Source organism: Sciurus carolinensis, chromosome 12, assembly GCF_902686445.1.
Source record: "Sciurus carolinensis chromosome 12, mSciCar1.2, whole genome shotgun sequence".
Taxonomy (NCBI): domain Eukaryota; kingdom Metazoa; phylum Chordata; class Mammalia; order Rodentia; family Sciuridae; genus Sciurus; species Sciurus carolinensis.
Genome location: NC_062224.1, coordinates 58,656,970 through 58,683,390, shown reverse-complemented (window position 1 = coordinate 58,683,390; position 26,421 = coordinate 58,656,970). Strand labels below are relative to the sequence as shown.

The 26,421-nt window shown below is 35.1% G+C and overlaps 1 protein-coding gene across 1 annotated transcript in view; it reads right to left on the bottom strand.

Annotated features, from left to right (window-relative positions):
• The window catches only part of Catspere (catsper channel auxiliary subunit epsilon), a 204,918-nt gene that overhangs the window by 86,197 nt on the left and 92,300 nt on the right, over positions 1-26,421 (bottom strand). The window contains exons 8-10 of the mRNA XM_047519946.1: positions 25,480-25,589; positions 17,332-17,824; positions 6,864-7,341 (exon numbers count right to left, since the gene is read on the bottom strand). Coding sequence (XP_047375902.1) covers positions 6,864-7,341; positions 17,332-17,824; positions 25,480-25,589 — 1,081 coding nt within the window. The remainder of the gene's footprint in view (positions 1-6,863; positions 7,342-17,331; positions 17,825-25,479; positions 25,590-26,421) is intronic.

Genomic DNA, 26,421 nt, shown 5'->3' with positions numbered 1-26,421 from the left:
TCACAGCTGCAGGGCAAAAAGTGAATGCAATCATAGCTCAGATGTCTGAAGACCAAACTCTAAGATGCTTCTCTATTTAGGAATCATGATGACTAAGATAAAAAAGAGGCTGAGGAGAAGTAACTAGTGAAGTAGAAAGAAGAATCTCCCCAACCAAAAAACAAAACAAAACAAAACAAAAAAATAAAAAACAAAATTGTTTCCTGGAAGTCAAGTGAAAAAAAGTGTTTCAAGAAAAAGGCCATGCTGAGCTGCTTCAAATGCTGTCATGGAAAGTGACTACAAATTTACCTCTGGAACAGCAACATAGAGGTTATTTAAAAACGGGTAGAGCAGTTTCTGGGGAATGTTTGATTAGAGTAGACTCAAGAGGGAATGAGAGGAAGGAGAAAAAAATAAAACTAAGCAATACTTCTTATAGAGTTTTGTTGTAAACGGAAGCAGAAAATTACCCAGTTGAAGAGTAATATGGGATCAAGAAAGAGACAGTACAAATTAAGGTGGTATTTTCTTTTAATCCCATTGTTAAACCTAACTAGATTCCTTGAGATCAAAGTTTCTATTTCTACCTTGGAAAAGTAAAATCAAGGATACTATTAGTTAAAGGCTTACCACATGCCAAGCATTTCTCAAAGCATATTTATACAATCCCCTATCTAAACACAAAAGTCCTATGTGACAGATTAGGAAACTGAGGCTTAGATAGGTTCAATGACTTACATGACTAGTTCATGGATATGAATAAAGGTCTATCTAAATCTACTATGCTTGTTTTTGGGTTCCTCCAAAAAGATATGTTGAAGTTCTAACCTCCAGGACCACTTCAGAATGTGACCTTATTTGGAAATAGGATCATTATACACTAAAGTAGGGCAGGCCCCCAATTCAATGACTGGTGGTCATGTGAGGACAGATACATGTAGGGAGAGGGCTATATGATGACAAGGCAGAGATTGGAAAGATAGTTTCAAGGCAAGGGAGAGTAATTACTGTGAGCAAGTCACCAGAAACTAGGACAAGGCAAGGGAAGCTTCCCCTACAAGATTCAGAGGGAACATGGCAGACAGACACCATGATTTCTGACTTCCATCCTACAAAACTGAAACAATACATTTTTATTGTTTTACGTTACCTAGTTTTTTGTATTCTCTTAAAGGGTCCCAGGAAACTAAGAAAGCACCATGGTACCTCCCACACTGACAATGCATATATAAATTGCTTAGTTAGTATCTTCTGCTTGACCAAAATGAAACTCTAAAAGAGCTTGAATTTGTCATTCTGCTATGTGAACACATCATTAACATCAGTTGAATTTAAAATCTATTCATTTTAGGTGGTAAAAGTGCATCATTAGCCATCCCAAATATCACATATGGGAACAATTTAAAATTGCTACTTCTTGGAGAGATCCAAAATGGTGGACTAGAGGGAGGCTGCGTTCCTTGTTGCTCTGTAACTTGGGTTTCAAGCAGAGGAAAATCTGTTTCTCTGTGAGGCAGTCTTTGCTGCTCATCAATCCCCTGCTGTTTACTCTATTTGTCCACCTCGATCACCCACAGTCTGCCAGCATATTGACTACTTTTTGAGTGCAGATTGCTCACTGATTACTGCCTCTCACCCACCATTTGCCCATTTGCCTGCCTCTTGCCTGCCCATTGCCTGCCTTTGACCTCACCCCTTGCCTGAGGTCCACCTGCCGATTGTCTGCTGGTAGTGCAGACCTCCAGCAGATTGCCAGTTGCCCACTGTTGCTTGCAAGTCCACTGTCACAGTATCTGCAGGTTTGGTTACACGTGGCTGCCGCTATTTTGGGACAACAGCCAGGACCTGCAGGACCCCCAGCCCAACTGACTGCACCCCACCTCCAGGACCCCCAGCTTGACCAACCACACCCCACACAGACTCGGTGCCCCTGCCCTGCACTGCAGCTCCCAATTTGCCAACACATTTGGAAGCCAGTGTGACCATCTTGGATAATCCTGGAAGCAGAAACTGCCATCTTTAGGTGGGGCAAATCCCAAACTAAGATGCATACTGGAGGCTGGAAGTGCATTGTCAGGTACCTCTCATGCATCAGGCTACTAAAGACTGGGAGGTTTCAATAGTAAATGACTGTTAAAGTATAGAATTGTTTTTCTCTTTTTTGAAAATTTTAAAGTTTTTATTTCTTTATTTTTCTTGCTCTCTATTTTCCTTTTATTTACCTGTTTCCTCACAGTCTCTTTCTCCTTTTTCTCATGCTAACAACCAACTTCTTTTGGTTACAATTTCACTCTTCCTACAATCTAGAACTACTATATACTCTTTTCTTATCCCATTAACAGTTACATCCTACACCCTTCCTCACCCTATTTGTCCTCCATTAGAAACTGCAGACCTCATCGCAAATCTATTTGTTGTACTGTAGATAATAATTGAACTCATCCTCTTTGTTTGTTATGACAATATTATTAATGTCTTCATAGGGGCTATTTGGTTTAGGGCTGCATATTGTCTGTATGGGGTGCTGCTAATATTGATCTCCCCCTTGAAGAAAAGGTTTTGGAAACCTGCAGGGTCACTGTAAGCCTATAGGGGGAAACTGCAATACCCCAGATTTGCACTGCTAGAGGAGAAGATACGTGAACAACATGAAAAAACAAGGGAAGAACGTGTTCCAACAAAACAAGATTCTATATTAATAGAATCCAGTGACAATATGTTAGAAGAAATGTCAGAAAAGGACTTCAGATTATACATGATTAAGATGATTCGTGAAGCAAAGGATGAGATAAGAGAGCAAATGCAGGCAATGAATGATCACTCCAATAAGCTGAAAGAGCAACTGCAGGAAGCAAAAGATCATTTCAACAAAGAGATACAGATTCTCAAAAAAAACCAAATGGAAATCCTTGAAATGAAGGAAATAATAAACCAAATAAAACCTCAATGGAAAGCATCACCAACAGACTAGACCACTTGGAAGACAGAACCTCAGATAATGAAGACAAAATATTTAATCTTGAAAATAAAGTTTCCCAGAGAATATAGTAAGAAATCATGAACAGAATCTCCAAGAACTATGGGACATCATGAAAAGTCCAAATTTAAGAATTATTGGGATTGAGGAAGGCACAGAGATACAAACCAAAGGAATGAACAACCTATTCAATGAAATAATATCAGAAAATTTCCCAAACCTGAAGAAGGAAATGGAAAATCAAATACAAGAGGCTTATAGAACACTAAATGCACAAAATTACAACAGATCCACAACAAGGCACATTAGAATGAAAATGCCTAACATACAAAATAAAGATAGGATTTTGAAGGCTGTGAGAGAAAACCATCAAATTACATATAGGGGAAAACCAATATGGATATCAGCAGATTTCTCAGCCCAGACTCTAAAAGCTGGAAGGGCCTGGACCAACATATTTCAAGCTCTGAAAGAACATGGTTGCCAACCAAGAATCCTATACCCAGCAAAACTAACCTTCAGATTTGAAGATGAAATAAAATCCTTCCATGATAAACAAAAGTTAAAAGAATTTACAAATAAAAAGCCTGCACTACAAAATATTCTCAACAAAATATTCCATGAGGAGGAAATGAAGAACAACAATGTAGGTCAGCAAAGGGAGGAACTACCTTAAAGGAAAATCCATTCGAAGGAGAAACCAAGTCAAGTTAAAAACCAAAAATAAGCCCAAATGACTGCGAATACAAATCATGTCTCAATAATAACCCTGAATGTTAATGGCCTAAACTTATCAATCAAAAGACATAGACTGGCAGATTGGATTAAAAAGAAAGATCCAACAATATGCTGCCCTCGAGAGATTCATCTCATAGAAAAAGACATCCACAGACTAAAGGTAAAAGGATGGGAAAAAAACCTACCATGCACACAGACTCAGTAAAAAAGCAGGAGTTTCCATCCTTATTTCAGATAAAGTGGACTTCAAGCCAAAGTTAGTCAGAAGGGATAAAGAAGGACATTTCATACTGCTTATGGGAACCATAAATCAGGAAGACATAATAGTAAATATTTATGCCCCAAACAACAGTGCATCCATGTACATCAAACAATTCCTTCTCAATTCCAGGAATCAAATAGACCACAACACAATAATTCTAGGTGACTTTAATACACCGCTGTCACCACTAGATAGATCTTCCAAATAAAACTAAACAAAGAAACCATAGAACTCAATAACACAGTCAATATCTTAGACTTAACACACACATATAGAATATTCCATCCATCACCGAGCGAATTCACTTTCTTCTCAGCAGCACATAGAACCTTCTCGAAAATAGACCATATGTTATGCCACAAAGCAGCCCTTAGTAAATGCAAAAAAATAGAGATACTGCCTTGTGTTCTATCAGATCATAATGGAATGAAATTAGAAATCAATGACAAAATAAAAAACAAATTACTCCAACACCTGGAGACTAAATAATATGCTATTGAATGAAGCATGGATAATAGAAAACTTCAGGGAGGAGATAAAACAATTTTTAGAGGTCAATGAGAAGGACGATACAACATATCAAAATCTCTGGGACACTATGAAAGCGGTACTAAGAGGAAAATTCATTGCATGGAGCACATTCAAGAAAAGAATAAAAAGTCAACAACTAAATGACCTAACATTACAGCTCAAAGCCCTAGAAAAAGAAGAACAGAACAACACCAAAAGTAGTAGTAGACAGGAAATAATTAAAATCAGAGCTGAAATCAATGAGATTGAAACAAAAGAAACAATTCAAAAAATTGACAAAACAAAAAGTTAGTTCTTTGAAAAAGTAAACAAAATAGACAAACCCTTAGCCACACTAACAAAAAGGAGAGAGAAAACTCAAATTACTAAAATTCGTGATGAAACAGGAAATATCACGACAGGCACCACTGAGATACAGAACATAATGAGAAGCTACTTTGAAAATCTATATTCCAACAAAATAGAAAATACCGACGACATCAACAAACAAAAATCCTTAACAAATTTCTGGCAAATTGCATACAAAAACATAATAAGAAGATAGTGCACTATGATCAAGTGGGGTTTGTACCAGGAATGCAAGGTTGGTTCAACAGAACATTAAAGAAAGAAATTGAGGAAGACGTAAAAAGATGGAAAGATCTCCTGTGTTCTTGGATAGGCAGAATTAATATTATCAAAATGGTCACACTTCCAAAGGAGCTATACAGAGTTATTGCAATTCCAATTAAAATTCCAATGACATTCCTCATAGAAATAGAAAAACCAATTATGAAATTCATCTGGAAGAACAAAAGACCCAGAATAGCCAAAGCAATTCTGGGCAGGAAGAGTGATACAGGAGGTATCACAATACCAGATCTTAAAATCTTCTATAGAGCAATAGTAACAAAAACAGCATGGTATTGGTACCAAAATAGACAGATAGACCAATGGTACAGAACAGAAGACATAGAGAAAACCCCATGTAAGTTTTTATCTCGTACTAGACAAAGGTGGCAAAAACACAATGGAGAAAAGACAGCCTCTTCAACAAATGGTGCTGGGAAAACTGGAAATCCATATGCAGTAAAATGAAATTAAACACCTATCTCTCAACCTGAACAAAACTCAACTCAAAATGGATCAAGGATCCAGAAATCAGATCTGAGACCCTTCACCAAATAGAAGAAAAAGTAGACCCGCATCTTCATCATGTCGGCTTAGGAGCAGACTTCTTTAACAAAACCCCCAGAGCGCAAGAAATAAAAGCAAGAATCAATAAATGGGACGAATTCAAACTAAAAAGCTTTTTCTCAGCAAAGGAAACAATCAATAATGTGAAAAGAGAGCTGACAGAATGGGAGAAAATCTTTTCCACACACATTTCAGACAGAGCACTAATCTCCAAAATGTATAGAGAACTTAAAAAATGTTACACCAAAAATACACAGAACCTAATCAATAAAGGTTAAGGAACTGGGCAGACACTTCACAGAAGATATACAGGTGATCCACAAATTTATGAAAAAGTGCTCATCATCCCTTAGTAATTAGAGAAATGCAAATTAAAACCACCCTAAGATTTCATCTAACTCCAATTAGAATGGCTATTATCAAGAACACAAGCAATAATAAGTGTTGGTGTGGATGTGGGGAAAAAGGCACACACATACATTGCTGGTGGAGTTGCAAATTGGTGCAGTCACTCTGGAAAGCAGTATAGAGATTCCTCAAAAAACTTGGAATAGGACCCACCATTTGACCTAGCTATCCCACTCCTTGGTTTATACCTGAAGGACTTAAAATCAGCATACTACAGTGAGGCAGTCACATCAATGTTCATAGCTGCTCAATTCACAATAGCTAGATTGTGGAACCAACCTAGATGCCCTTCAATTGATGAATGGCTAAAGAAACTATGGTATATATATACAAAGGAATATTACTCAGTTATAAAGAATAAAATTATGGCATTTGCTGGTAGATGGATGGAGTTGGAGAATATCATGAAAAGTGAAATAAGCCAAGCCCAAAAAACCAAAGGCTAAATTTTTTCTCTGCTAAGTGGATGATGATACATAGTGAGGGGTACAGAGGGGTGCAAGAGAAGTATGGAGGCACTTTGGATGGTGTAGAGGAAAATGGGGGAGGAGGGGGTGGGGGTAGGAAAGATAGTGACTGAGACAATATTATTACCCTATGTATACATATGATTATATGAATGGTGTGAATCTACATTGTGTACAACCATAGAAATGAAAAGTTGTACCCCAGTTGTGTACAATGAATCAAAATGCAGTCTGTAAACATAAAAAAAATTGCTATATCTTCTTAAGGAAGATGTTTGTAATAAAATCTAGAATAATTTTAGAATAATTGAGAATAACTTACCTAAAAAAATGTCATGAATAATGCTGTCATCTGATATTGTTGATAGGTTTCCAGTTCCTGTACTTGTTTGTATAATTCCAGCATTAGTGAAATTTTGATAATAATAGTATATAGTATGTTTGTCCCACAGTACTAAATCTGGCATTGCTGAAAATAGGAAACGTGGAACTAAAAAAGTGTTGATGGGGACATCTAATAAAAAATCTTGGTATGCCCACTCTTCTGAATCTTCATTATATATCACTAAGTAAATCCTCTTGGTGACAGTGCATGTTGTGCAGTAATTTAAAAACACGGCGATTTCCAGAGGATGTCCTGTATATTCAACATTGTGTATGGTGAGAGTACTGGTTGGTGCAAGATTTAAAAGAGCTTTGAGTTCTGTAGTAGTCGTCAGTTTGATATATCTCTCTGGATAATATCCAAGGTAAATTTCATTTTCTGTCCAGATTGCCATACTGCTTTTTCTTCCTTTAGTCTGTGAAAAAGAAAATTGAAAACAAATAGAAAAATCTTCTGTTTTAGGGAGAAGTCTAACAATTCCTATGTTCTAATTTACTACATTTATAAATAAAATGTAGAGACTGGGAGTATAGCTCTGTGGTAGAGAGGGTACTTAGCATGCATGAGAACATGAGTTCAATCCCCAGCACCAAAAAATAAATTAATAAAGTAAAAGATAATGATTACTGAGCTCAATTTTGTTTTAGTATATTTTGTAATAATACTTCAGGCAGAGAGATACATTAAATAAAACTATATCACATTACATATAATCATAAAAACTAGTCCCTTAAATTTATTCTTCCATATGTTGTTTCTATTAGAATAATAAGCATACGTTCCTTTTTAACTATTTTTTCCTCTTAATTTTTATTTGTTCTTTTTAGTTATATATGACAGTAGAATGTATCTTGACATATTATACATACAGGGAATACAACTTCCCATTCTTGTGATTGTACATGTTGTGGAATTATATGGTTATGTATTCATATATGAACATAGGAAGTATAAGTCCCATTCATTCTACTGTCTCTCCTGTTCCCATTCCCCCTCCCTTCCCTTTATTACCCTTTGTATAATCAATTGAACTTCTAACCTCGCCCATTGTGTGTTAGCATCCACAAATCAGAGAGAACTTTAGGCCTTTGGTTTTTTGGGATGGGTTTATTTCACTTAGCATGGTATTCTCCAGACCCTTCAATTTAATTTAATTCTTCTTTATGGCTGAGTAATACTCCATTGTGTATATATGGTACATTTTCTTTATCCATTCATCTGTTGAAGAGCACCTAGGTTGGTTCCATAACTTAGCTATTGTGAATTGAGCTGCTATAAACATTTATGTGGCCGTGTCACTATAGTATGCTGATTTTTAAGTCCTTTGGGTATCTGCTGAGGGGTGGGATAATGGGGTCAAATGGTGATTCTATTCCAAGTTTTCTGAGGAATCACCCTATTGCTTTCTAGAGTGGCTGCACCAATTTGCAGTCCCACAATGTATGAATGAACCTTTTCCCCCACATTCACACCAACACTTATTGTTACTTGTATTCCTGATCATTGTCATTCTGACTAGAGTAAGATGAAATCTCCGTGTAGTTTTAATTTGCTTTTCTGTAATTGCTAGAGATGTTGAACATTTTTCCATATATTTGTTGACCATTCATATTTCTTCTTCTGTGAAGTGTCTGGTAAATTCCTTTGTCCATTTATTGATTGGGTTATTTGTTCTCTGGTGTTAAGTTTTTTGAGTTCTTTATATATTGTGGAGATTAATGCTCTATCTGAGGTGCAGAATGGGAAAAAATATTTTCCCATTCTGTAAGCTCTCTCTTCACACTCTTGGGGAATTATTGTATAAACAATAATTGGGAATTATTTTTTTTCCTTTTTAGTATTCTGAAAGACTGCTTAGAACTGGTAGCATTTGTTTTAAAAATATATGGTTGAATTCACCAGTGAAATATCCTTGGCTTAGAATTTTCTTTGTGGGGTGGGCTTTTAATAACAAATTCAGTTTCTTTAATTGACAGCTTATTCATGTTGTTTTTTTCTTTTAGAGTAAATTTTAGTAATTTGCGTCTTTCAAGAAATTTGTCCATTTCATTTGTTTTGAGTTGATTGTTTAAAATTTTTATTAAAAAGTTGTTCAGAACATGTTATCTGTTTAATAGCAATAGAATTTGTAGTGATATCTCCTTACAAATGTGATATTGATAATTTGTGTTTTCTCTCATTATCTTTGTCAATCTAGTTAAAGAGTTATAGGTTTTAATGATTTTTCATAGAACCAGCTTTTGATTTCATTGATTTTTTTGCTACAGTTTTCCATACCATTAATTTATCCACTAATTTTTGTTGTTTACACTCTTCTGCTTACTTTCTTCAAACTGCCCTTCTTTTCCCAATTTCTTAATGTGGAAGTGGAAGTAATTGAGACATTTCTTCTAATATATTATAAATTTCCCTTGGTACTGCTTTATTTGCATCCCACAAGTTTTGATATGTTCTGTTTCCATTTCATTTCAGTTAATATTTTTCTAATTGCTTTTGAATTTGGTCTTTGATTTATAGGTTATTTAGTGGGTTATTTAGTTTCCTAATATTTGGGGGATATTGCAGACATCTTTTTGTCTGCATCTTAAGTCTGGTGTTGTTAGAGAACATAGTTTGTATGAAATGAATAATTTTATATCAAGGTTTGTTTTACAGTACAGAACAGGACCTATGTTGGGTGAATGTTCTGTGTTTATTTGGAAAGAATGTCTTGCTATTGTTGGGCAGTGTGTCCTATAACTATCAGTTTGATGCAGATGGTTGATGGTGTTTAATTTGTCAACAACCTTACTGATTTTCTATTTCTTCTATCAATTATTTAGGAAATATTGACTGTACATCTGGATTTTATCTATTTTTTTCTTGAAGTTTCTTTACTTTATTGCTTCATGTATTTTGAAACTCTGACACTAGGTTCATAAATATTTATGATTTTATATGTTTTTGATAAATTGACCCTATTATTAATAGGAAATGACCTTTATCCCTGGTAATATTCCATGTTTTAAAATACACTTTGATATTACTACAGCTACTATATTTTAATTAGTGTTATCTCTTCTTTTACTTCTATGCTGTAGGTACATGATTCATCTAATATTTTTTTCCTTTTGTGTCTTACTTTCCTAGAATAATATCCTCCAATTTAATTCATATTGTTGCAAATAGGATTCCTTCATTTTAAAGACTTAATAATATTTCTTTCTTTCCGAAGATTTTTTTATTCAAAAATATTAAGTTTTGTTTTATTTGATAATTATACATACGTATGGGGTACAAATGTGGTGTTTTAATATAAGTACAGTAAGTATAACAAGTAATAATAAGTATAATGTATAATGATCAAATCTAGACTTGGACAGTTTCTCCACATGTGCACAACTATTAGCACTTTGCATGATGCTAATTAGCATTAGTATATACATTGTCTTAAACATTTATCACTTCTTAGTGGTGAAAACATTCAATATACTCCCTTCTTTTTTGAATTGTACAAGACGTTAATGTGAATTACAGTCACCCTACTGTGTAATAGAACAATGGAACTTTTTCCTCTTATCTAATTATAATGTTGTATCTATGATCAACCTCTCCCCAGTCCCACTTCCAGCCTCTGGTAACCCCTATTCTTCTCTCAATTTCTATGAGATAAATTTTTTTTAGATTCCACATATGAGCAATAGCATGCAGTATTTGTTTAAGAGACTGGTTTATTTCACTTAGCATAAAATCTTCCAGGTTCAACTCTATTGTTTAAATGTCAGGATTTCATTATTTTTTTATATCTGAATAGTACACAACTGTGTATATGCACTAGACATTTTCATCCATTTATGTGTTGATGAACACCATCACAGTCCATTTTCCATTACATAATAAAATACTTGAGTCAGGTATTTGGAGAAAGTGGATTATTTAACTCGCAATTCTGTAGGTTCAAAAGCATGGCCCTGGTATTGGCTCAGCTCTGGTGAGGGCCCTCTTGGATGCATCACATCATGGAAGATTGCATCATGGTGGAAGCATGTGTAGGAGTGAGAGTATACATCACCAAATGAGACAGCAGGGAATTACTGGAGTTAGGCTTGGGTTTTTATAAACCTAAGAGCTCAGTGGTCCTCAGAGACTACCTTATTCCAGTTAAGGGCAGCTTACCCAATGACCTAAATATCTCTCATTAGGACCTACCTCTTAAAAATTCTACCTCTCCAAATTGCCACAGCCAGGACCAAACTTCTAACACGTGAAACATTGAAGCAGATACATTTAAACTGTATCTAGACCATAGTAAACATTTAAGTTGATTCCCTATCTCAGATATTTCAAAATGTACAGCAGAAAACATGGGAAAGCAGATATCTCTTCAACATACTTATTTCATTTCCTTTGGATATATAGCCAATAGTGAGATTGCTATAGTAGCTCTATTTTTAATTTTTTGAGGAAACTTTGCATTAGGGTTCTCTAGAGGAACAACCAACAGGAAGTATGATTATAAAAAGGGGGTTTTATTAGATTGGCTTACATGACCAGAAGTTGGTTAGTCCACAATGGCTGTCTGCAGCTGGAGAGCTAGAAGAACCAGTAATTGTGCAGTCCAAGAGGTGGAAGCCCCAGAGCAACAAGGATCAACAGTGCTACCCTAGTCTGAGACCAAGGCTTCTGGAAACTACCTGCAGAATCACTGGCAGAGTGAAGAAATGATGATCAACGCAGCAATCAAGAACCCGTTCAAGAAGAGCTGAGCTTGCATCTGCATCTGCTTCCTTGTTCTTCTAACTTTTATTCCATCCAAGTCACCATCCTATTGGGTGGTGCTACCCACACTTAGGGTTCTCCACTTCAGTTCACTATCCCACACTCTAATCAATCCTAGACTTGACCTCATGGACACACCCAGAAGCCTCTTAATCATTGTCATCTCTTAATCCAATCAAGTTGACAATTCAAATTAACCATTACATGAAATAGAAGAAGTCATCAAAAGCCTTCCAACAAAGAAAGCTCCAGGACCAGATGGGTTCTCAGCCGAGTTCTACAAAACTTTTAAAGAAGAACTCATTCCAATACTTCTCAAAGTATTCCAGAAAATAGAAGAGGAGGGAACTCTCCCAAACTCATTCTATGAAGCCAATATTACCCTGATTCCTAAAACAGACAGAGACACATCGAGGAAAGAAAATTTCAGACCAATATCCTTAATGAACATCGACGCAAAAATTCTCAACAAAATTTTAGCAAATTGCATACAAAAACATGTTAAAAAGATAGTGCACCATGATCAAGTGGGTTTCATCCCAGGGATGCAAGGTTGGTTCAACATCAGGAAATCAATAAATGTCATTCACCATATCAATAGACTTAAAGTCAAGAATCACATGATTATTTCGATAGATGCAGAAAAAGCATTTGATAAAATACAGCACCCCTTCATGCTCAAAACACTAGAAAAAATAGGGATAGTGGGAACATTCCTTAACATTGTAAAGGCCATCTATGCTAAGTCCATGGCTAATATCATTCTAAATGGTGAAAAACTGAAAGCATTCCCTCTAAAAACTGGAACAAGGCAGGGATGCCCTCTTTCACCATTTCTATTCAATATCGTCCTTGAAACTCTAGCCAGAGCAATTAGACAGACCAAAGAAATTAAAGGGATACGAATAGGAAAAGAAGAACTCAAACTATCCCTATTTGCTGATGATATGATGGTATACTTAGAGGAACCAGGAAATTCCACCAGAAAACTGTTAGATCTCATAAGTGAATTCAGTAAAGTAGTGGGATATAAGATCAATGCACATAAATCTAAGGCATTTTATACATAAGCGATGAATCTTCAGAAAGAGAAATTAGGAAAACTACCCCATTCACAATAGCTTCGAAAAAAATAAAGTATTTGGGAATCAATCTCACAAAAGAGGTGAAAGACCTCTACAATGAGGACTACAGAACACTAAAGAAAGAAATTCAAGAAAACCTTAGAAGATGGAAAGATCTCCCATGTTCTTGGACAGGCAGAATTAATATTGTCAAAATGACCATACTACCAAAAGTGCTATACAGATTCAATGCAATTCCAATGAAAATCCCAATGATGTACCTTACAGAAATAGAGCAAGCAATTATGAAATTCATCTGGAAGAATAAAAAACCCAGAATAGCTAAAGCAATCCTTGGCAGAAAGAGTGAAGCAGGGGGTATCGCAATACCAGATCTTCAACTCTACTACAAAGCAATAGTAACAAAAACGGCATGGTATTGGTACCAAAATAGAAAGGTGGATCAATGGTACAGAATAGAGGACACGGACACAAACCCAAATAAATACAATTTTCTCATACTAGACAAAGGGGCCAAAAATATGCAATGGAGAAAAGATAGCCTCTTCAACAAATGGTGCTGGTAGAATTGGAAATCCATATGCAACAGAATGAAACTAAACCCATATCTCTCACCACGCATGAAACTAAACTCAAAATGGATTAAGGATCTCGGAATCAGACCAGAGACCTTGCATCTTATAGAAGAAAAAGTAGGTCCAGAGCTTCAACATGTCGGCTTAGGACCAAACTTCCTCAACAGGACTCCCATAGCACAAGAAATAAAAGCAAGAATTAATAACTGGGATAGATTCAAACTAAAAAGCTTTCTCTCAGCAAAGGAAACTATCATCAATGCGAAGAAAGAGCCTACAGCGTGGGAGAAAATCTTTGCCAATCATACTTCAGATAGAGCGCTAATCTCCAGAATCTATAAAGAACTCAAAAAACTCTACACCAAGAATGTAAATAATCCAACTGACAAATGGGCTAAGGAAATGAATAGACACTTCACAGAAGAAGATATACAAGCAATCAACAAACATACGGAAAAATGTTCAACATCTCTAGTAATAAGAGAAATGCAAATCAAAACCACCCTAAGATTCCATCTCACCCCAATTAGAATGGCAATTATCAAGAATACAAGCAACAACAGGTGTTGTCGAGGATGTGGGGAGAAAGGTACACTCTTACATTGCTGGTGGGGCTGCAAATTAGTGCAGCCACTCTGGAAAGCAGTGTGGAGATTCCTTAGAAAACTTGGAATGGAACCACCATTTGACCCAGCTATCCCACTCCTTGGCCTATACCCAAAGGACTTAAAATCAGCATGTTACAGAGATACAGCCACATCAATGTTCATAGCTACTCAGTTCACAATAGCCAGATTGTGGAACCAACCTAGATGTCCTTCAATTGATGAATGGATAAAGAAACTGTGGTATATATATACAATGGAATATTACTCAGCCATAAAGAATGATAAAATTATGGCATTTGCAGGCAAATGGATGAAAGTGGAGAATATCATGCTAAGTGAGATAAGCCAATCTCAAAAAGCCAAAGGAAGAATGATATCGCTAAGAAGTGGATGATGACACATAATGGGGGGTGGGAAGGGTTAGTGTTGGGGTTGGAGTTGGGTTTAGGGAGGGGGGCAGGAATGGAGGAAGGAAGGATTGTATAGATGGAGGGAAAGGGTGGGAGGGGAGTGGGGGAAGGGAAAAATGGCAGAATGAATCAAACAACATTACCCTATGTAAATTTATGATTACACAAATGGTATGCCTTTACGCCATGTACAAACAGAGAAACAACATGTATCCCATTTGTTTACAATAAAAAAAAACAACAAATTAACCATTACAAACTTCCTACTGTTTTCCATAATAGCTATGCTAATTTATATTCCCAATAACAGCATATAGGGTTCTCTTTTCTATACCTTGTCATCAAAACTTATTTCTTTTGCTTTTTTGATGATATTTATTGTAACTAGAGTAAAGTGGTATCTCATTGTGGTTTTGATTTGTACTTTTCTGATGACTAGTGTTGTGAAGCAATTTTTTCAGGTACCTGTTGGGCATTGTCTTTTGAGAAGTGTTTGTTTAGATCTTTTGCCCATTTAAAAATTGGGTTATTTTTTCTATTGAGTTGTTTGATTTCATTAAATATTTTTGATATTAATCCCTTATTATATATATGGTTTTTAAAATATTATCTCCCATTCTGTGGGTTATCTCTTCACTCTGGTGTTTCCTTTGCTGTGCAGAAACTTTTTAGTCAGATGTATCCCATTTGTCTATTTTTGCTGTTGTATGTTTACTTTTGAGGTCTTATTCAAAAAATTATTGACCAGACCAATGTCATGGACTTCCCCATTTTATTGTTTTGGGTCTTACATTTAAGTCTTTAATCCATTTTTAGTTCACTTTTGCATGCGATTTTCCTGCATGTATCCAGTTTTATCAACATCCTATATTGAAAAGGCTAACCTTTCTCCACGGGTTGTTCTTGTCTTCCCTTTGGCAAATAGATTGGTTGTGAGTGGATTTATTTTGGGGCCTTCTATTGTGTTCTATTGGTCTGCGTGTCAGTTTATCAAAGAGATATCTGCATTCCCATGTTCTCTGCAGCATTATTCACAGTATTCAAGATGTGGAATCAATTCTAACTGAGAATCATCAAATGGATAGAGAAAATGTGATACATACTCATAGTGGAGTAATATCCAGTCTTACAAATAAGGGAATTCATTATTAGGGATAACATGGATGGAATTAGAGAATATTATACTTGGTGAAACAACTCAGGCACAGAAAAACAAATACTACCTGTCCCCAAGTATATGTAGAATCTAAAATAATTGAATTCATAGAAGCAGAGTGTGGAGTGGTCACTACAGAGCCTAGCAGGTAGAGGGAGTGGGAAGATGATATCAAAGAGCAAACAAATAAAAAAATCCACACAGGAAAAATATTGGGCTTTGTTTCTGTTTTTGAGACATATTGCATACCATGGTAAATAGTTGATAATACAGTTTTGTGCATTTCAAATGTGGTAGGAGAGTACACTTCTAAATGTGCTTATAACAAAAAATAATATTAAAGGTGATATGGTAACTAGCTTGATTTCATTATTCTGCACTGTATTCCTAAATCATAACATCATTTTGTACTCCATGAGTTTATACAATTGTCCATTTACAATAAAAATGTAAGGTTTTAACAGTTATTTTTACATCTTTAAAATTTTTGGAAATATCATCCACATACAGAAAACAAAGGACCAAATAAAAATGTGTATCACTCAAGCTTATCACAATGCAAAAGCCTGTGTAATGACTATTCAGGTTAAAATACAAAATGTCAGCAGAACTCCAAACTGCCACTCATCTTCTTTCTTAGTCAATATACCTTTTGCTTTCAGGACAGCCGTCATCCTAGACTTAGAGACAATAATGTCTTTGCTTTTAGATTGACTGTATCATGCCAGTTAATGGGTTTTTCCTCTTTTTTGAATATTTTATTTATTTAAATCTGTTAAAACACATTTCTGTTCTGTCAGTTTCAAAAGTTGGATGTCCTTGCAAGAATGATTCTGCTCTTTGTTATTTTGGATGACGCTTTTTCTTTATGTGCTTTGCCATTTTTGAATGTGAGGTCAATTTTGTCAGGACATTATTTATGGACATTTTTTAAAGCCTGACTTCAGGATTTATCCTTCCAAAAAGGATTTGTGTTTGCTTTTGCTTGATGTTTGGCTTAATGTTTCTTTCTTTTTTCCTTTTCCTTTTTTTTTTTTTTTTAAATAACATAAGCACTATAAATTTGGGCTCCAATGTGAATGTGAATTGCCCTCTATTCATTAATTCCAAAGGAAACTTTCTCTCTGCTTCTAAAATTAAAGCTGATATAGACTTAATTTTATTGGGAACTCTTTGAAGATCTTTATTTTATGCAAAAAGTTATTATTAGATTTCCTACTTTGTCAGGCCAGAGGCTTTTGTCTCCTGGCACCAGAGTTCTGATTAGCTAGGGTCAGTCCTGAGGGGAGCTGAGATTTTGGAGTTTGCTTGTTCCTCTGGATTACTGCTCCAGGACCACTGAGGAGTTCTCTTACTTCCCTATAAGCCCAATGATGTAGTTAAAAGAATATTCAAATTTTTGGGATAGCATTTTAAGTGTTTTTTAGTGAGAGAGCTTCAGTATATCTTATTCACCACATTGTCATAAATGGAAGATTTGGTTCATTTTTTACAGCACACAGTCTTTGGGGAAACATTTTTGGGGTGTCTTTTCCCCATATCAAAGTAAAAAAAAAGTTCTCATGATACAATTGAATTACTGTGTATAACAACATACAAGATCATTTTTATTCTTTGTTGTTGGAAGCACATCTCTGTAAAGAGGCTGCTAAGAAACTGAGTCAGAAAGATAAAACTGTTTACAGTCTTAGGAAAATATAATTATGCAAAATGCAGTGTAGGAAGTATAGTTTCTGATATATCACTTAACAAATGGTATGGTACATATATCTAAATGTCTATTTATAATATATACACAAAATCTTTCACTAACCTTAAATAGAAATTTGATCCAACACCATCTTCTTGATGTAATGCCAACAATTTCACCTTCAGGAAGATGTTTATCTCTTCCCAGTTTTTGAAATGTTTCAAGATTTTTTAGGTAAAGAACACCATTTATCAGAAAAAATATTCCATCACGTGACATGTTCACCTGATCCACGCTGTGCCTTTCACTGTCGCTCAGAACATCTGGAGGCACTCTGACTCTGTTCCAGGTGCGGAATGAATCGTTGGTTTGAAAGGTTTCCATGTCAGCTACCACAACAGCAAATGTAGGAACACAAGCAAGACAGGAAAACTTCAACTGACTACCAGCTGGCGAAGAGATTGGTAAAAAGCCAGGAACCTCAGGTATGGTCATGAAAGGAAAAGTCAGTAGAAAAGGAAAATCTGCAATAAAGCAATCTTGAAAAGTCACTTCATTTCCTCTAATCTCCATTACTGCATCATCTGCAGTCATTGGTAAGTTAATATACCACAGCCTAAGAAGAGAAAAATGAAAAAAGAATAAAATTATCTCTCTGCTTCTGGTCCATCTTGCAGATGGACCATCTTTAAAGTTTTTTATTTTTATCAACATAAATCTAGATAAGACAAATAATACTAAAATTCTACCAATGTTCCATTTCTTCTCATTTTTCCATTTTTGTCCCAAAGGAAAATAATCTTGACTCTTAAAGTTCTTTTTTCTGCAATGTGTTTCTGTATTCCTAAATAGTCTTATATTGCTCTTTGTTAACGTAATCTTTATACATTATCTACTGCCTTCCTACATGGAAGAGGAAGATGTATCTCTTATATATCATGCCCACCTATACATCTTCTCTCCTCATCTCTGAAATTATACCACAATGAGTAGTTAAATCAGTGGAATATTTATATGGTTATTAATATGCAAATATTGCTTATTGTTAAGTCAGCTGCACTATGATTATATTTTCTTTTACATAGATTATTTTTCCCAGAGTTAATAATTATTCATTTAAAAAATTTCCATTTTTGTTTAGGGTCTGGGGTGTAACTTAGTGGCAGAGTGCTAGACAATCAATCCCCAGTACCATTCATCTCTCCACACACACAAAGTTTAATTTTCTGTTTTCTAATAGATAATTGAAATAGTGTTCCACAATAACTTCCATGTGGTAAATGCAGAGGTAATCTAGTACTTCTCTCCTGGTGTTTTCCATTATTACTTTTGGGGTCAAAGTCATTATTTGTTGGATAATGTTTTGATTTTTCTTGCTTAGCCAAGTATGTTCTTTAGTAGCTTTTGTGAATCAGTGTGTAAACATTCATTTTTAAAAATTCATACATTTTTATTGGTGCATGTAAATTATACAAGAGTAAATTTCCTAGTGGCATATTTATATTCACATATAACAATTTGATTAATTTTATTTCTCAATACTTCCCTTTGCCCTCCCAATCGCCCTCCCTGAACATATACAATTTTTGAGACCCTGAGTATCTGAAAGTACCTTTCTTTTACTTACCTGATGGATTGATGGATAATAGGTCAGGGAGAAGGCTTTTTTTTTTTTTTTTTTTTTTTTTTGATGGTGCTGGGGGATTGAACTCAGGGCCTTATACATGGGAGGCAAGCACTCTACCAACTGAGCTATATCCCCAGCCCGGGAGAAGGTATTTTTGCCCAGGCCTTTAGTATTCAGAATCACTAATGAGAAAGTCAGATGACAGATTTGATTTTTGTTATTACTTAAATTTTATCTTTCTATAAGTTTTTAGGATATTTCATTTTTTTCTGGGTAATCTGAAATTTGCTGTGACTAAATCTACCTTTTGAAGTAGACACAGAATGATTTGTGAAAATAGACATTCGGACACAGATCTTAGAAGTAATGAAAATCTGTAGGAGAGTTTCAAAAGGAAATCCAGATAACCTCAGGCTGGGGCATGTTTAGTTAACTACTTCTTGAGTTTCATTTCCTCAATGGATACATATTTGAGTTGGTGATGATGGCATCTGTTCACTCAGAATGAGGTCCTGGTAAGTTGACAGGATTCCATGTTAGGGCAGTTCTAGGATTGTTACCAAACCGCTTATGCTATAAACCAGGTTACCACAAAACTCAGTACAATTTCTGCTTTTTGAAAGTCATTCCACTCTGACTAACATTGGTCCCAATTGTGATTTCTTAAATACTAGTACCATGTTAGATTGTCTCTGATTATGATAATAATCTCATGTATGTTGCTCCCTCATAAATAGGTGTTTGTCACTCTTTTGTTTGAGTGAGCAATTGGTTATCCACAAGCCTAGGAAATAGTCCCCAAGACTTAGCCAGGGCATACTGCTCCTTTCACTTTTCTATACCTATGGTTTTGTTTTCAAATTTTTGACATTTTTTTTGTGACTATACACTTTCCAACTTTTTCTTTTGTTTTTTTATGTGTTAGCACTCTAATATTCTTTTACAAATCTATCTTATCATATTTTTGTGAAGATGCTATTCATATTAGTCAGAGTTCTCCAGAAAATCAGAAATAATGGGATATATAGAGATACATAGAAAGAGATTTATTATAAAGAATTGGCTCACATGATTATATAAGCTAAGAATCCCCATGATCTGCCATCTGTAAGACTAGAGGCTCAGAAAAATCAGTGGTATAGTTCTAGTCCAAGCCTACAGTTCATGAGAACCACATTAGTCAATGGTGTGAACCTTGGTCTGAGACCAGAGACTCATGAACTGCAGTGCAAATAATATAAATCCTGGTCAAAGTCTTAAAGCCTGAGAATCAGGGGAGATCATGTATGAGTGCAGGAGAAGATGGACATCCAGTTCAAGCAGGGAGTAAATTCACTCTTTCTCCACCCCTTTGTTCTATTCAGGACATTACTGGATTGCCCAATGCTCAACCACATTGGTGAGAGTGATGTTCTTTGCTCAGTCTACCAATTAAAATGCTAATCTTTTCCAGAAACATTCTTACAGATACATCCAAAAATCATGCTTTACCAGCAATCTGAGCATCCCTTAACCACCAGGTTAACACATAAAATTAACCATCATAAGTCCATCTGTTATGGTTTGGATGTGAGGTGTCCCCCAAAAGATCACGTGTGAGACAATGCAAGACGGTTCAAAGGAGAAATGATTGGGTTGTAAGAGCCTTAACCCAATCAGTAAATTAATCCCCTGATAGGCATTAGCTGAGTAGAAACTGAAGTGATAGGGTATGGTTGGAGGAGGTAGGAATTAGGGTGTGGTTTTGGGGTATATATTTGTATCTGATAAGTGGAGACTCTCTCTCTTTGCTTTCTGATCACCATGTGAGTGCTTCCCTCTGCCACATTTCCTTCAGCCATGATGCTCTGCCTCACCTTGAGCCCCAAGGAATGGAGCCAGCCTTCTATGGACTAAGACCTCTGAAACTGTGGACCCCCAAGTAAACTTGTCCTCCCTATACAGTTGTGCTGGTTGGGTCCTTTAGTTACAGCAATGCAAAAACTGACTAAAACAACTACAAAAAAATGAAATTATAAATCAATAAAAAATAAATTTGGGAAGTTCACATGTATGCAAAAATTAAACCATGTACACTTAAATAACCAACGGGTCCAGGAAGGAATCACAAGGTTAAACAGAAAATATTTTAATATGACTGAAAGTGAAGACATGACATACCACAAAGTATGGGATGCAGCTAAAGCAGCACACCAAGGGAAATTTAGAATTGTAAGTGCCTATCTGGAGACTATCATGCTAAGTGAAATAAATCAATCCCAAAAGGACAAAGGTCAAATATTCTCTCTGATATGTGGATTCTAACACACAAGAAGGAGGGGAGGGAAAAATAGAAGTTCAGTGGATTAGACAAAGGGGAATGAAGGAAAGGGAGGGGAATGGAGGGAAGGGAGGGAGGGGAATAGGAACAAGAACAGTGGAATGAAAAAAAAAAAAGAGAAAGAAAAATTGATAACCTAGTTTTCCACCTTTAGAAACTGAATAAATAAAGGCAAATTAAGCCTATAAAAATATAAGGAAAGGAATAATGAGGATTAGTGCTGAAATTAATTAAAGAATAAATATAGTAAAAAATCATTGAAAGCTAATGCTGGTTCTTTGAAATGGTCACCAAGATTGACTAATGTTTAACTTCACTGTCAGAAAAAGAATATTCAAACTATTCAAATCAGGAATAAAAGAATATTACTACCAAAATTATAGAAATAAAAAAGAATTGTAAGGGTATCCCATTTGTCCAAATGAAATAGACAAATTTCTAGGAAAACACAGAGTACTAAAAACTGATTCAAGAAGAAATAGATAATCTGAATAGAACTATAGCAAGTTAAGAAATTAATTATTAATAATTTTTAAAAACTACCCACAAATAAAGTCCAGGTCCTGATGGCTTCATGGATGAATCCTACTCAATGATAAAAACACTCAAAAAACTAGGAATAGAAGAGAACTTTCTCAACCTAATAGTAAAGTGAATCTATGAAAAAAACCACAAATAACATACTTAAAGGTGAAATCTGAATAGTTGTCTTCTAATACTAGGAACAAGAAAAGATTTTTTCCCTTCACTATTTGTATTCATCACGTGTAGTAGAATTCCTAGCCATGACAATCAGTAAAGAAAAAAGAGAAATAAATAGTCTTTAGCTTGGAAAAGAAGAAGTAAAACTATTTTTATTCACACATGACATAATCTTGTATAAAGTAAATACTAAAGAGTTCACAAAACTAGCTAGAGCTAATAAATAAGTTCAGCAAGTTTTCAGGATACAATATTGATATAGAAAAATTTAATCATATTTTTTAATACTAGTAATGAACAATCCAGAAATGAACAAACCCATTCCATTTGCAACTGCATAAAAATAAGAACTTAACAAAAGAAGTAGAAAACTTAATACTCTGAAAATGACACAACATTTTTGAAATAAGATTTAAATAAACAGAAAGACAGCTTATATTCATGAATGGGAAGACTTGTTATGATGACATATACCCCAAATTGATCAGATTCAATAAAATCCCTTACAAATCCCAGCTGACTCCTTTGAACAAACTGATCCTAAAATTTATAAAAGACTCAAGAGATCCAGAAGAGTCAGTACAATCTTGAAGAAGAATAAGGATGGAAGACTGACATTTCCTGATTTTAAAACCCACTAATAAAAAAAATGTGGTGTTGGCATAAGTATAAATATACAGGGCAATAGAATAGAATTGAAAAATCTAGAAAAAATGTTTTGTTTTGTTTTGTTTTTGTACTGGGAAATGAACTCAGGAATTTGCATATCCTAGGCAAGGGCTGTACTACTGAGTTACATCTGTGGCTCTTTTTAAAAATTTTTTATTTTGAGACAGGATCTCACTGAGCTGTACAGGCTAGACTTGAACTTGTGATCCTTCTGCCTCATCCTCTTGATTACAGGATTAGAGGTATACACCACAATGCCCAGCTTTTAACTTGACTTTTCAACATAGAGTGCCCAAACAAGACAGTGGGGAAACAATAGTCTTTCAACAAAATGCTGGGACAACTAAATCTTCAGATAAAAAATAATTAATTTGGGTTGCTATCTCACACCACAAAAATGAATTCAAAATAGATCAAAGACCTAAACATAAGAGTTATAACTCTAAGACTCAGAAGAAACACTGGTAAATCTCTGTAACTTTGGATTTGGCAATGATTTCTTAGATGTAACTCCAAAAGTACAAGGAACCAAAGATAAAACAGGTAAACTGAACTTCATGAAAATCTTTGGGACTTCAAAGAGATCATGAGAATCATTAAAAGACAATCAATGAAAAAGGAAAAATATTTATAAATTGTGTATCTGACTTGCATTTAGAATATATAAAGAATTCTTATAACTCAATAATAAAAAGACAACCAGATTATAACATGGGAAAGGAGTTGAAAAAAGGGCATATAAATGAAAAAATAAGCATATGAAAAGATGCTCAATATCATAAGTTATGAGAGAAATACAGAACCACAATGAAATACTACTTCACACCCCATGCTGCAGCTATAGTTTAAAAGACAGACAAAAACAAGAGCTGGTGAGGATGTAGAGAAATTGGAATCTTCATACACCACTAATAGAACTGTGAAATGGTACAGCAACTTTAGAAAGCAGTCTGGCAGTTCTCATGAAGATACCATTTGACCCAGAAATTTTACTCCTAAGAGGAATGAACATGTATGGCCACACAAAAGCTGGTATACAAATGTTCATAGCAACAATATTCATAATAGCTGTACAGTGAGAAACCACCCAAATATTCATCAAATGAACAGTGAGTCAAATGTGATGTATCCATATAGTAGAATATTATTTGGCATAAAATGGAATAAAATACTGATAAAGTACTATAACATGTACAGACCCCGAAAACATAATGCTAGCTGAGAATCGCCAGTTATAAATACTATACATTGTATGATTCTCTTGATAGGGAAATACCCAGAATAGGGAAATCCACAGAAACAGAAAATAGATTAATAGTGCTGTGGACTGTGGGGACAAGGAAATGGGGTTTCTTTTTGACTTGATAAAGACGTTCTAGAATTAGATAGTGGTGATAGATGTATAACTGTAAATATACAAAACCATGAAATTGATTTGAACCATTATTATAGTTTAAAAGGAAGGACATAAATTATAGGTCAATGAAAGCTTTTTAAAATAGAAAAGAAACAAATGGTATCTATAAACTTCCTGCTTAATCATAAAAGGCTTCTAGTTTGGTTTTATAGGGACTATTTTCTTTCTACCTCCCTACTTTGCAAATTTTATAAAATCATAAGGAATTTAAGTTTCAGATTACTGTTTTAAAAATATTTTATTCCCTGGAGTGACACATGCTACTCACGAATTACACTTTTATGTGTCTACTAGAATGCATGTTTTCTCAGGTCTCAGTTAGAAACCCAAGTATATGTCACTCCCTCCACCTACCTGGAACACTTTCCCAATTTGCTAACATTTCTTTTCAGTAATGCAAAGCTCATCCCTTTAGGAAAACCCTCCCCAATTTCCTCTCCTCCAAGCCGAGTTGGTATACCTTCTATGTGTTCCACCTCACCCTACGCTCAGCTGTATCATAACATCTGTCTTCTTGTTTCCCTCACTACTGTAAAGTCATCAAAGGCAGTAACTATATCCTTTAGTTATAAGAACCTTACCCTGTGCCCAGGTGGCACAATGAATTAAGAAGGGCTGTCTGCATCTTGTGATAACCTACTAAATTTAACAGTAACATAGATGCTACTTCTCAGGTAGAATTTTGGTGTGTGTGTGTGTGTGTGTGTGTGTGTGTGTGTGTTTGTGTGTGTGTACATGCACATGTGTGTGCAGTGTTGGTAGTGGTGATTATAACATTCAAGTGTTAGTCAGATTTTCATTGCTGTGCCCAAAGTAACTGATAAGAACAACTTAAAGAATGAAAAGGTTATTTTGGGCTCACATTTTCTGAGTTTCAGTCTGTGGTTTGCAGACTCCATTGCTCTGGGCCTGAAGGTAGAACATCATGGCAGAAGGGCATGGTGGAGGAAACCTCCCCAGCTCATGACAGCCAGGAAGCAGAGAGAGAGGAGGAGGAAGTAGGGACAAAATATATATCCCCAAAGCTATGAGCTCAGTGCCCTACTTTCTCCAGCCAAGTGCCATCTGCTTATAGTTACTGCCCAGTAGTGTGGTCCTTTCAAATGATTAATCCATCAAGTGTACTAATCCATTGATGAGGTTATAGCTCTTCTAATCTAATCACTTTAACTCTCAATATTCCTGCATTGCCGAACATGAGTTTTCTGGGGGACAATTCATATCCAAACCATAACACCATCCTACCACTGTGGTTCACTTTCATAAACCAGCAGAAAACATTTAAAGATATCGCCAGGATTTGCCACCATCCCCAATGAGGTTTTGGATTGAAGTTTAGGTTTAGGTTTTTTTGAATTGGTAATTAGTTCTGATTATCACACAATTTTTTTTTGTATTATGAAAGAAGTTCCTTGGAAATTACTTAGAAGATATTACATAAAATTCCACTAGGGTTTTTAAATCTTTTAAAAGTTTTGGATGTTTTTAAAAAATTTAACCTGAATTTTACATTTGGAATTAAGAAAAATGAAATACCCCTTTGTCTTCGGGTTTTCATGTGAAAAATAAGCTTTTCTCTTCAGAACTGTATATATGGTGGGCCTCTGTCCCAAAGTGGCCAACTGCCTGCTTAGTATTATAGAATTCTGTAAAAACAAAATAAAATTTCTCTTTTATTCTTTTTATATCCAAAATTGTAAAATTACATCATGATATAGTCAATTTGTTAGTTTAGACACTCTTTATATTTCTAAATTTACCATACTTTCAAGACTTAGCTTTTTAAAACTATTTAGCTTACTCCCCACTATGAATTATAAGTAAGTCATAATACAGCTTCCAACATGTCAAAAAATCATGAATTATCAGAATCCTTTATGAAATGATACTGTGGGGATCCTTAAATATATAACCCTTTGTTTTAATCACTATGAAATACATAATAAAGTTTCTAAAATCAATCTTAGGATTCTTTCTATATGTGCCTACTTCATAATGACATACTCTTTCAAGGCAGGTTTCAAATGATATCTGGAAACTAAGAAAAATTCTCTTAAAACCCACATAGAGGGCTGGGGTTGTGGCTCAGTGGTAGAGTACTTGCCTAGCATGTGTGAGGCACTGGGTTAGATTCTCAGCACCATATATAAATAAATAAATATAAAATAAAGGTCTATCAACATCTAAAAATGTTTTAAAAAAAACCCAGATAGATTTGGCATGCTCCTTTCTTCTTTTTCTCATGAGATATAAATAGAAGTTGAACTGAATGGAATTATTCTCAATAGTATATTTGGAATAAGGTAATTGTTTCATTATGAAATTCCTTGAATAAAATCTCAGATAGTCATGGCCATCTAGAATTATAAGGTTTCTTTCTGTCCTAATCCTCTAATGGTGCTCTTGTTTAATTTCATAGAAATATGTCAACCACCCACAAAGAGAATTTGAGATTGCCATGATGAGTGTCAATATGGG